Source organism: Archocentrus centrarchus, chromosome 24, assembly GCF_007364275.1.
Source record: "Archocentrus centrarchus isolate MPI-CPG fArcCen1 chromosome 24, fArcCen1, whole genome shotgun sequence".
Classification (NCBI taxonomy): domain Eukaryota; kingdom Metazoa; phylum Chordata; class Actinopteri; order Cichliformes; family Cichlidae; genus Archocentrus; species Archocentrus centrarchus.
In genome coordinates, this window is record NC_044369.1 from 15,454,891 (window position 1) to 15,467,413 (window position 12,523).

The 12,523-nt window shown below is 43.5% G+C and overlaps 1 protein-coding gene across 1 annotated transcript; it reads left to right on the forward strand.

Moving 5' to 3' along the window:
* Positions 1–65: 65 nt before the first annotated feature.
* Positions 66–3,090, forward strand: ccdc167 (coiled-coil domain containing 167). Its single transcript, XM_030721570.1, has 4 exons — positions 66–237; positions 405–499; positions 1,692–1,744; positions 2,248–3,090. The coding sequence occupies exons 1-4, from the start codon at positions 187–189 to the stop codon at positions 2,364–2,366; spliced, it is 318 nt and encodes a 105-aa protein (XP_030577430.1). The 5' UTR covers positions 66–186; the 3' UTR covers positions 2,367–3,090.
* Positions 3,091–12,523: the final 9,433 nt, after the last annotated feature.

A 12,523-nucleotide genomic window follows, 5' to 3' on the forward strand; every position in this document is an offset into this window, starting at 1 on the left:
AGGTGTAACTTTTATTTGTGCGGCCATGTGTTTGTCACATTGCACCGACAGAGGGCAGCAAAACCCTCTGTGGAGCGATTCGCCAAAAGGAAGAGGTAAACATTACGAAGAAGAAAAAAAAAAAAACAGTTCCGCATAGTCAGCCAGAGGTTTCACTGCACTGTGGCTCTCGGGTTTGGTGACAACATGGCAAGGCTGAAAGAGAAAAGACGAGACAAAATCAGCGTCGCCTCAGAGGTACGGCGTTTTAGCTGTTTTCTCACATTTCCCAGCTAGCTCTCTGCTTAGTCTGATAGGTGCTATAGCTTTCCCTGGGTACATTCTTATAATTCAGTCCCTGTACTCGCTGCCTCTGTCTCTTGTATGTTGACCTCTCCGCGTGTCGCACCTGTAAAATGCTGCAGATTGACCGCTTGGAGGAGCAGCGGGTGCGTTGCCAAGACAACCTGGAGAGGGCGGAGTTCAGGAGCAGGAAGGAGAGGCTCTCTGAGAAGCAGAGGTGAGGCTGGATGAGATGATGGCGCTGTAACCCCCACGACCCCCCATGAAAGACACTGCGCACTCATGTCATGACTTATTGTGTTGCTGTTGTTGTCATTTGCGTAATAAACTATATATAAAATGTGGTTGCTACACCTCCCCCTGGGTTTTCAAGGAACTCAATTCTGCTCAATATTAATTTTATGTCTTTATAAGCTTATTGGTGCAGCTATTCACAGCAGTCCCAGTTTCACATGTGGCCCCTTGGTTAAATAATTTGCCCACCTCTGATCCATTGATTGCATGTGTCTGTATAAAACTGGTACATGCTAAAATCTTTTTTCAGTACTGTATATTTTATGGCAGGGAACACAAATTAAGAAATGCCCAAAGTGTGCCCTCCTTCCCACAGTATTCCTTCCGTTTTCTTAACTATGTATCCAACATGAGAAGTGGGCTTACTGTAAAGTTGGATACTTTGTGTCTCAGTGTGTCTGGGGCTCATTTTGCATATACCCTACACAGACAAAAGTACTGGGCCACCTACACAAACCTACGGGAGCTGCTCAGCCATGAAAACCCATACCATGAAGCTCCTGGTGCACAGTTTTTGTGCTGATGTTAATGCCAGAGGAGGTTTGGAACTCTGCTGCTACTGAGTCAGCAGAGAGTTCGTGACTTTTACTCACTATGTGCCTCAGCACTCAGCAACCTTGTTCTGTAACTTTACGTGGTCTGCAACTTTGTGGCTGAGTTGCTGTGGTTCCTAAATTCTTCCGCTTTGCAGTCGCACCACTTACAGTTGATTGTGGAATAACTAGGAGAGAGAACATTTCACAAACTGAGTTGCTGCAACGGTGCCTTTCTGCCACACTGATACTTTTGTTATGTGTGGACATTTTACATCACTTTGAGACTCTTCACTTGGCAAATTTGTGTGTGTGTGTGTGTGTGTGTGGGGGGGGGGGGGGGTCCTTTGGATTTGCTTTTGCATATCTTTGCTGTGTTTGTTTGTCTGTTTGTGGCTGTTTTGTGGTAGTTTTGCATGTCTGTGTGGCTCTTCTGGGAACTTTGACAGCCTTTATGTAGGGAGACAAAACCCATCTTTTGCCACTTCAGCAGAGATTAAAAATAAATAAAGAAATAACTTTCCTAACAGTGCTGTTGGGATCTCCCTAGCTGTTCTCCCTAATTTCTCCTCTTTTCCGCAGACAAGACCTGGAGGATGAAATGACAATCATGAATGAGAGGGTGCAAAAGCTAGGTGAGCCTAGATACTTAACATTCCTATACATGTGTATTCAATGTGTATTATTACTTGTCTTGAGTATTTGAAATATTTACTCAGTAAATTAACAGGCTCAGGAAAGAACTACATGACCACATAATCATTTTTCACTACAGGGTTAATAGGCAAACTGATTAGCATACTAATGGACATGTCATAATTAGTGGCCCCAGGAGATGTATTTTAAACAGGTAGCAGGAGAAATTAAAATGATTTATTCATGGAAGATGTAACAAATTGAAGAATGCAATGCTTTTTGAATATAGTATATAAAATATTTGTCTTCTGACTTGTGTTCACTATGCCAGATTTCCCACATCAAAAATAGAAATGATTTTAGTATGTTGTAGGCTGGCCCCAGCCTTCTTCAGCATGTCATTAGAGCTCATTTGCTGGTTTTGCTCCTGCCTGAGGACTCAAAATAAATAGAAAGTGATGGCTGCCACACATTTTACACAGTGTCTCTCTTGTTTTTCTAGACAAGGAGCTGGAGATGTTACGAGGCGAAAACCGGAGGAACATGTTGCTGTCAGTCGCTCTGCTGGCTGTCAGCGCTCTCTTCTACTATGGGTTTTTCTACAATGCAGACGAGTCATAAAATCACCCAGAGCCTCAAAGGGACATATTGTTCTTCAAGAGCCATGTTGGTACGAGGATATGGTTATGAACACATGAAAATGACCCAGCAGTTATATGGATGAAATGCCACTGTTCTGCATCCAGATGGTGTTGTTTTGAAGTCTTCTGGTCAGAACCTATCCCGGCTTCATTAACAGCACACCTGGATTTTCTTATTTGAAACTTCATTTTTGCAGCTTATCATATATCTGTCAATCTTATTCTCATTTCACGTGGGCTTATCTGGACTGACAAAGAAAAAGGCTTCTGATTATACCTTCATGTATTGGTCATTTATACACTTGTAACACTTTTCATCATAATGTTTGCCTTATGCTGCTTTCCATTTGTCTCGGAATTCGGATGTAGGAGCTGGGAGTGACGTCAGTCCCGAGTTGAGTGTGTTCCAGTGGGAAAGTCAGAAAAGCAAGGAAAAACAGGATTTGTTTTTGTTTTGTTTTGTTTGCTGCAGCATGTTCAGTGCTCCGTGTGTGGTTTATTTAGCGAGTCATAAATATACATTGGTAGTACGACAGATTGCAAGTTTTACTTTGTACGTGCGCCGCCGCCATCTTGGATTGGCAAGTCGGGGTTGATGGGGCTGCTCTGACTTTCCGAGTTGGAAGTTCGGAGTTGAAAATTCTGCCTGGGAACTCATGAAATGCACCATCCTGCTCAGAATAAACCACCATAGAGTTGCTGTATTTTGTATGTGTCAGATGCTTCAATTGGTGCCAACCAAGTCTGCTTTTCAGTCATTTAAGTAAGTGTGTGATGCATGGTACACAGAGTGTTTGTGTAGTTAGGTGCATGAAAATATTTGATGCATGTACTCTTTGCGTTGTCATTTACACAAAGGCAGAGCCTGAAGACCCCCCCCCCCCTTTTTTTAATCGATACTCATGCTGGTCATACACCTATTGTACAGCTCTTTCAAAAAAGCCAACATGCTCATAAATGTATAATTATATTTAAAAGAACAAAGTTATGGTCTGAGAATTATTTTTTTATATATATATAATCGATATGTTGGGGTTTTTTTGCCATTTGTGTTTTTAATTCATATTTAAAATGCTTAATTTTGGATGCATGTCGTTTACTTTTAGATGTATTATTTACAGTGCTTGGGTATTTTAAAACAAATAGCTTTCGTTTAGTGAGAGTTTTATTTGAGGCTCGGTTTTTTTTTTCTTTTTTTTTTTTTTTTGGTTTTTTGATAATTGGAATTTATTTGTTCTTCCTGAAAATAACAGACTAGACCAAAAAAATGATGCAACCGAAGATTTAACATATTCTGGGAGCATGCTGTGTAGGACTTTTTATCTAATTTCACAGGTACAGAAGGCATTATATTTTCAGGAAACATATTGTTAGTGGAGATAGAGATAGACATTTTTCACACAGCCATTCTTTTTGTGGCACAGGGGTGGAAGTCTGATTTAAAAAGTCTTAAGTCCTTCCTCTGGTTCTGAGAATGTAATAATTATAGCAGCCTTCTTGTTTCTGCAGTTTCTGATCCTTATTGCCACCTGTTAAGTCTGTATTATTCAGCAATAATCTCATTTGGGACTAAAACCAACAAAGTAGTGTCTGTAGTTTGTTTTGTGGCAAGAAGAAATCAGAGCATTATAGTAGTCAGCAAGTAGACACACAGTATGTAAACTTCTGGCCACCACTATCATCACAGGCATAAATTTGATGGTAATTTTAGGCGTTAATGATTTATTTGAACTACTTTTTCCAGGGTGGAATGACTGTACAACATACATCTTTAATGACTTTAAAAAATGCGAATGGGATGCACAAGTTTTCATTTATTTCAGTTTTTTTCTAATCCACACAAGGTCAAGTGTGAAATGGTTCTGCACCAGCACTAACACCAGTAACACATTCTTTATAAAGACATACTATACAGTGGTATGCAAAAGTTTGGGCACCCGTGATAATTTTTATGATTTTCCTTTATAAATCATTGGTTGTTCGGATCAGCAATTTCAGTTAAATATATCATATAGCAGACGAACACAGTGATATTTGAGAAGTGAAATGAAGTTTATAGGATTTACAGAAACTGTGCAATAATTATTTAAACAAAATTAAGCAGGTGCATAAGTTTGGGCACCTTTGTCATTTTATTGATTTGAATACCTTTAGCACTAATTATTGGAACACAAAATTTGTTTTGTAAGCTCATTGACCCTTGACCTACATACAGAGGCGAAGCCAATTATGAGAAAGGGTTAAGTTGGCCAGTTGCAAGTGTTTCTCCTCTTTGCATCTTCTCTGAAGAGTGGCAACATGGGAGCCTCAAAACAACTCTCAAATGAGCTGAAAACAAAGATTGTTCAACATCACGTTTTAGGGGACGGATACAAACAGCTCTCTCAGAGATTTCAGCTGTCAGTTTCCACTGTGAGGAACATAGTGAGGAAATGGAAGACCACGGGCACAGTTCTAGTTAAGGCTTGAAGTGGCAGGCCAAGAAAAATCTCAGATAGGCAGAGGCGAAGGATGGTGAGAACAGTCATAGTCAACCCACAGACCAGCTCCAAAGACCCACAACATCATCTTGCTGCAGATGGTGTCTCTGTGCATCGTTCAACTATTCAGCGCACTTTGCACAAGGAGAGGCTGTATGGGAAAGTAATGCAGAAGAAGCCTTTTCTGCACACAAACAGAGTCGCTTGAGGTCTGCTGAAGCACATTTGGACAAGCCAGCTTCATTTTGGAATAAGTATACAAAACTAAAATTGAGTTATTTGGACATAACAACGGGCGGTATGCATGGTGGAAAAGGAACACAGCATTCCAAGACAAACACTTGCTACCCACAATAAAATTTGGTGGTGGTTCCATCGTGCTGTGGGGCTGTGTGGCCAGTGCAGGTACTGGGAATCTTGTTAAAGTTGAGGGTTACATGGATTCCAGTCAATATCAGCAGATTCTTAAGAACAATGTTCAAGAATCAGTGACAAAGTTGAAGTTGCGCCGGGGCTGGATACTTCAACCAGACAACGACACTAAACACTGCTCAAAATCTACTGAGGCATTCATGCAGAGGAACAAGTACAACGTTCTGAAATGGCCATCTCAGGCCCCAGACCTGAATATTATTGAAAATCTGTGGTGTGATTTAAAGCAGGCTGTCCTTGTATGGAAACCATCAAACCTGACTGAACTGGAGATGTTTTGTAAAGAAGAATGGTCCAAAAAATCATGAAAATCATGAAAATTATCAGGGGTGCCCAAATTTTTTGCATACCACTTTAGATAGTCCACTCCAAAGAAAGCCCAAACGCAACCGAGGTTCTGTCGTGCCCAGCAAAGAGTTTGATACGATGCTTATTAGAATAGCTCTGAGGGAAGTTTGCATCCAAATTCGATGTCTAAATACTTTCCATACTTTTTCCACTGTGGCCCACACAGTTATTTTCAGAGGCTCTCCACAACTGATTTCAATCATTGAGGAAAAGTCAAAATTTTAAAAAGCTTTTTGGCAGCTGAAGAGTCCTAAGCTGAAGTTTAGATGTTTGTGATTTTTATTATCACTATCACTATCTGCATTACAGTATATTATTTCTACACTGAACAGAGGGCTATGTTAAAAAAGAGCAAAAATAGTAAAGATGAAAAAGAAGAAAGTAAGCAGAACTAATTAAACCACAATGAATATTCAGTTTTATACATTAAATAGCATTTCTTTACACTGTCAAGGCATATTTGGAGGCCAAGTCATCACCTCAAACTCATTGTGCTCCTCAAACCATTCCTGAATCACTTTGGTTTTGTGGCAGGGCGCTTTATCCTGCTGAAAGAGGCACAGCCATCAGGGAACATGGTTGCACATGGTCTGTAACAATGCTTAGGTAGGTGGTATGTGTCAAAGTAACATCCACATAGATGGCAGGACCCAAGGTTTCCCAGCAGAACATTGGCCAAAGCATTGCACTGCCTCCGCCAGCTTGCTTTCTTCCAATAGTGCATCCTGGTGCCAGGTGTTATCCAGGTAAGCGATGCACATGCATCATACACCTGGCCAGCCACGTAATCTAAAAGAAAACAGAACTCATCAGACCAGGCCGTCTTCTTCAATTGCTCCGTGGTCCAGTTCAGATGCTCTCGTGCCCACTGTTGGCACTTTCGGCAACAGACGGGTCAGCATGAGCACCCTTACTGGGTACATCAACTTTGACGACAAAATGTTCACTTGCTCCCAAATATATCCCACCCACTAACAGGTGCCATGATGAAGAGTTAATCAGTGTGATTCACCTCATCTGTCAATGGTCATAACATTATTCCTGATGGGTGTATGTCCCAAATGTTAATTTACAGTTATGACACAACTGTGATCAATCACAGTGTGGTATTTTTGAGACATGCTTATTTCTAGGCGCTTATGGACGCATTTCACCAGCTTCAAAATTCTTGTAGTTTTCAGTGCACTCTGGGGAGAATGTTCATTTTACATCAGTGTGACCTAAGTAAGGAATAGGCATGCTTTTCCATCTTTGCTATAGTACAGTAAAGAAGTGAGATAAGATTCACCTTGCTCCTGTGCCATCCATCCATCCATTCTCTTCCGCTTATCCGGGGCCAGGTTGCGGGGGCAGAAGCCTAAGCAGAGAAGCCCAGGCTTCCCTCTCCCCAGCCACCTCCTCCAGCTCATCCGGAGGGACCCCAAGGCGTTCCCAGGCCAGCCGAGAGATATAATCTCCCCAGCGTGTCCTGGGTCTTCCACGGGGGGTGGGACATGCGCGGAACACCTCACCCAAGAGTCAGCCAGGAGGCATCCTAATCAGATGCCCGAGCCACCTCAACTGGCTCCTTTCAATGTGGAGGAGCAGCGGCTCTACTCTGAGCCCCTCCCGGATGGCTGCACTCCTCACCTTATCTCTAAGGGAGAGGCCAGCCACCCTTCGAAAGAAACTCATTTCTGCCGCTTGTATTCGCAATCTTATTCTTTCGGTCACTACCCAAAGCTCGTGACCATAGGTGAGGGTAGGAACGTTGATCAACCGGTAAATCGAGAGCTTTGCTTTTACACTAAGCTCCCTCTTCACCATGACAGACCGGTGCAGCGTCCACATCAATGCAGAAGCAGCCCCGATCTGTCTGTTGATCTCCCGCTCCCTTCTCCCATCACTCGTGAACAAGACCCCAAGATACTTGAACTCCTCCACTTGGGGCAAGAACTCGTTCCTGAGCCGGAGAGGGCACTCCACCCTTTTCCGGCTGAGGACCATGGCCTCAGACTTAGAGGTGCTGATTCTCATGCCAGCCGCTTCACATTCGGCTTCGAACCGTTCCACTGCAAGCTGGAGGCCACCCCCTGATGAAGCCAACAGGACCGCATCATCTCCGCCACCTGGCTACGCCTAGAAATTCTGTCCATAAAAATTATGAACAGAATCGGTGACAAAGGGCAGCCCTGACGGAGTCCAACACCCACAGGAAATGAATCCGACTTATTACCGACTATACGGACCAAACTCTCACTGCGGTTGTACAGAGACTGAATGGCACGCAACAACGGGCCAGACACCCCATACTCCCGCAGGACCTCCCACAGGATACCTCGAGGGACACAGTCGAATGCTTTCTCCAAGTCCACAAAGCACATGTAGACTGGTTGGGCAAACTCCCACACCCACTCAAATATCCTTGAGAGGATAAAGAGCTGGTCCAGTGTTCTGTGACCAGGACGAAAACCGCATTGTTCCTCCTGGATCCGAGGTTCGACTAACGGATGGATCCTCCTTTCCAGCACCCTGGCATAGACCTTACCGGGGAGGCTGAGGAGTGTGATCCCTGAAAGATGGAGCACACCCTCTGGTCTCCCTTCTTAAAGATGGGGACCACGGCCCCGGTCTGCCAATCCAATGGCACTGCCCCAGATATCCACGCGATGTTGCAGAGGCGTGTCAACCAAGACAGCCCTACAACATCCAGAGCCTTCAGGAACTCAGGGTAAATCTCATCCACCCCAGGGGCCCTGCCACCAAGGAGTTGTTTAACTGCCTCAGTGACCTCACCCCCAGTGATGGTCAAGTCATCTCCCTCATCCCCAGACTCTGCTTCCACTACAGAAGGAGTGTCAGTGGGATTCAGGAGGTCCTCGAAGTATTCCTTCCACCGTCCGACTGTAGCCTCAGTTGAAGTCAGCAGCACCCCACCTGCACTATAAACCATGTGAGTGAAGCACTGCTTTCCCCTCCTGAGTCGTCTGACGGTTTGCCAGAATCACTTCGATGCCGACCGAAAGTCTTCTTCCATAGCCTCACCGAACTCCTCCCACACCCGAGTTTTTGCTTCGGCCGCTGCCCGAGCTGCATTCCGATGGCCTACCGATACCTGTCAGCTGCCTCCGGAGTCCCACAGGCTAACCAAGCCCGATAGGACTCTTTCTTCAGCTTGATGGCTCCCTTCACCTCCGGTGACCACCAACTGGTTCAGGGGTTACCATCACGACAGGCACCAACCACCTTGCAGCCACAGCTCTGAGCAGCAGCCTCAACAATGGAGGTGCGGAACATGGTCCATTCAGACTCAATGTCCTCAGCCTTCCTCAAAATGCTGTCAAAGTTCTGCCGGAGGTGGGAGTTGAAGATCTCCCAGACTGGGGCTTCTGCCAGGCGTTCCCAGCGCACCCTCACAATACGTTTAGGTGAGCCAGGTCTGTCCAGCATCTTCCCCTGCCACCTGATCCAACTCACCACCAGGTGATCAGTTGACAGCTCAGCTCCTCTCTTCACCTGAGTGTCCAGAACATACGGCCGCAGATCTGATGATACGATTACAAAATCGATCATTGACTTGCGACCTAGGGTGTCCTGGTGCCATGTGCACTTATGAACATCCTTATGTTCGAACATGGTGTTCGTTATGGACAAACTGTGGTTTGTACAGAAGTCCAATAACAAAACACCATTCGTGTTCAGATCGGGCAGGCCGTTCCTCCCAATCACGCCCCTCCAGGTCTCACTGTCATTGCCCACGTGAGCGTTGAAGTCTCCCAGCAAGACTATAGAGTCACCAGATGGAGCACTCTCCAGCACCCCGCCCAGCTACTCCAAAAAGGGTGGGTACTCTGAACATTCGGCGCATAAGCGCAAACAACAGTCAGGACCCATTCCCCGGCCCGAAGGTGCAGGGAAACAACCCTCTCGTCCACCGGTGAAAACTCCAACGTACAGGCAGCAAGCCGGGGGATACAAGAATACCCACCCCAGCTCACTGCCTCTCACCGAGGGCAACTCCAGACTGGAACAGAGTCCAGCCCTTCTCCAGGAGACTGGTTCCAGAGCCCAGGGCATGCTGTTCCTTTGTTGTTACAAACGTAGGGGTCTTCTGAACTGCTCTTTGTCTGGACCCTCACCCAGGATCAGTTTGCCATGGGAGATCCTACCAGGGGGACAAACCCCCGGGCAACATAGCTCCTGGATCACTGGGACACACAAACCCCTCCACCAAGATAAGGTGGCGATTCACGGAGGAGCCTTGCTCCTGTGATCAAAGGAAATCATTATGACCTTTCTTAGATATGTAGCAGCTATCTGTGGATTGTAACAATGTCTTTATCTCAAAGAAATAATCTCCATGTTTAATATTTATGGTGAAAATGCAAAATCACTTCACTTTAGCAAAAGCATTTCATTATGTTTACATGTGAAATGTTTTTGTTTATTTTACCAGATTTTTTAAATCATTATAATAATTTTTTATAAGCCTATCTATCAGAAGTAGTCACTTCTATTCCTGTCCCATCATTTAAAAAAAAAAAAAATAAATTCTTAGCCCATCCAAAAGTATTCTTCAACTTTTCCACCTTATTTGCCCCATATACTTTCTTTATATAAAGTTTTCTAGCAAACATTGCTCAAACAGGAGTAAATTGTGCCTTTGTTAGGGGCTATTTTGAGCCACGGATGAAAACAAATTTGATGCTCCGGTGAGTATTTCTGGAAAAACAGGGGGATTTGTTTCCCAGTCAGGAAGCAAATTGAGTGCTGTTTGTTTTTTGGGTTTTTTCTTTTTTCCATGTAGAGAAGACTTAAGATCTGTTACTTGCTTGTATTAGTCACTTCATAGCATTAGTGACAGGAAAACTACAAAAGATAACCACACCTAACCAAGAAATTAATTATTTACTCATGGCTTTTTGGTACAGAAGGCAGACCTTTCATTTCAAATGGAGGACAGCTCAGCAAATAATTGTGTGTGGCCTCCCTCCTACGCTGTCTATTATCACCGACTCAGTCCTCGCCAGACCTACGCACACTGATTCTCTCAACCCCAGATAAAACAAATGTAAACATGCCCATTATGCAACACGTCTGTGGGGTTTAAAGGTGATTATGGTCCCTGAATAACTTTGAATATTCAATTTCATGTTGTGTTTGATATTATTGCTTTTTAAAAAAAAAAAAAATAGATAACAATTTATTGAATTAGGAAAAAAAAAATAACATAAAAACCAAAAATGCATTTACCATGAAACAGGCTTACCTTTGACCAGCTGTCACCGTGTGCTGTACATTCAGCTCCTGTTGACTCCTCCTGCACGGTCAGCGAGTGACCTTATGTTCGCTTCCCTATTTCATGCCACAGCGTATTAAGTGGCCTCAAAGTCATGGAAGTACATGACTTACAAAATAATGAAATAATTCAAATATGTCTATTTGAGCATGAAAATGCCAGACGTCACTTTGAGTTCTTTTGTTTCTAAAGTGGTATGATGTTTGAGCTAACCCACTACAGGTCTACACCCAGGTCAGATGTCATTACGTAAGTTTTCTTGTTCACTGTCTCTTTTGGCCAGTTCACCTAAAGTCAGTTTATGTTATTAGACAGACTCACACTCACATCTACGCCTATAACTAAACAGGCATTCAAATTAATTTACAATACAAAATAATCATTATTTATTTTATATTGTGCCTTATTGCAGCCACGCAGCCCCTCCACTTATCTGCTGTTTGAAACAAACCTTTATAGCTGCCCTCACAAACAGAAGGTTTGAACAGCGGGTTGGAGGAGCAGCTCCTTTGTGCCTGAGATGACCACTCAAGGATATGTGCTCTCCATGACACCATAACACTAAAAACAGTCTGAAACCAAGAATCCCCGGCTCACAATGATTATTTGTGCATGCACTCCTCATTATTTGAATTTTTAGCTGTGTGTAGTATAAACATCTGCTATTGTAACAATGGAGAAAATTAGAACATAATTTCACTCTTGTGCAGTTTAGCAAAGCAAAGCCTATTTTAAAGACGTTTGAATTCTTTAATTTGTATCAAAGCATCTCGTTTTATCAGCTGATATGTTTTGCTTATAAAATATTTATTTGCAAAGCTGTCATCACCTTAAGAAGTGTCGCCAGCTTGTGGTCATTTTACACACTATACATCTGGCCCGATTCAATCTCAAGTGAGCTGGACCACTGGAAGAAACACACACCTATATGTTTTTTTTTTTAACCTTCTTTCAGGGTAAAATAAATAAATTTAAAAAAGTAAAAGTATTCCAACAACAGCTTATTCAACAGATTATGCAACCTGAGATGTCAATAAAAATAAGGGTGATTGTAAGAATATGACTCAGTGTTTCTAGGTTTATCCAAAATTTTTGCTCTGAGATTTGATTGGTTCAACTCAAACTGAACTGAAATACTGGATGGATGGATGGATGGATGGATGGATGGATGGATGGAACAACTCCTGACCAGTGGAGGTTCCTGATATGGGTGACATGGTCAGCCGCCCAGGGCGGCTTCTCATTTAGGGCGGCATGACCGCCCCCCCTCCCCCCAACGCATTGCGATCTCCGCAGCAGCACCTACCGCACTACTCCACTTGGGGGGTAATGGGCGCCCTCTGCCTGCTGTGTGGTGCATGTAGCTTTATGCCATGGTCTGACAGACAGGTTGTAACAGAAGGAAAGGGGCAGATGGGGGATTCTCTTGTCTCGGTTGCTGAGCCTAGAATGAATAAACACCTAGAATGAATAAACATCTAGAATGAACACAATAACATAAAGTACATTTCATTTATAATACTGTAAATATGGTCATTAATTCACAGTATTTGTGTGAACCTGAATCCTGATGAAAAAAATAACACAAATACAAATCTA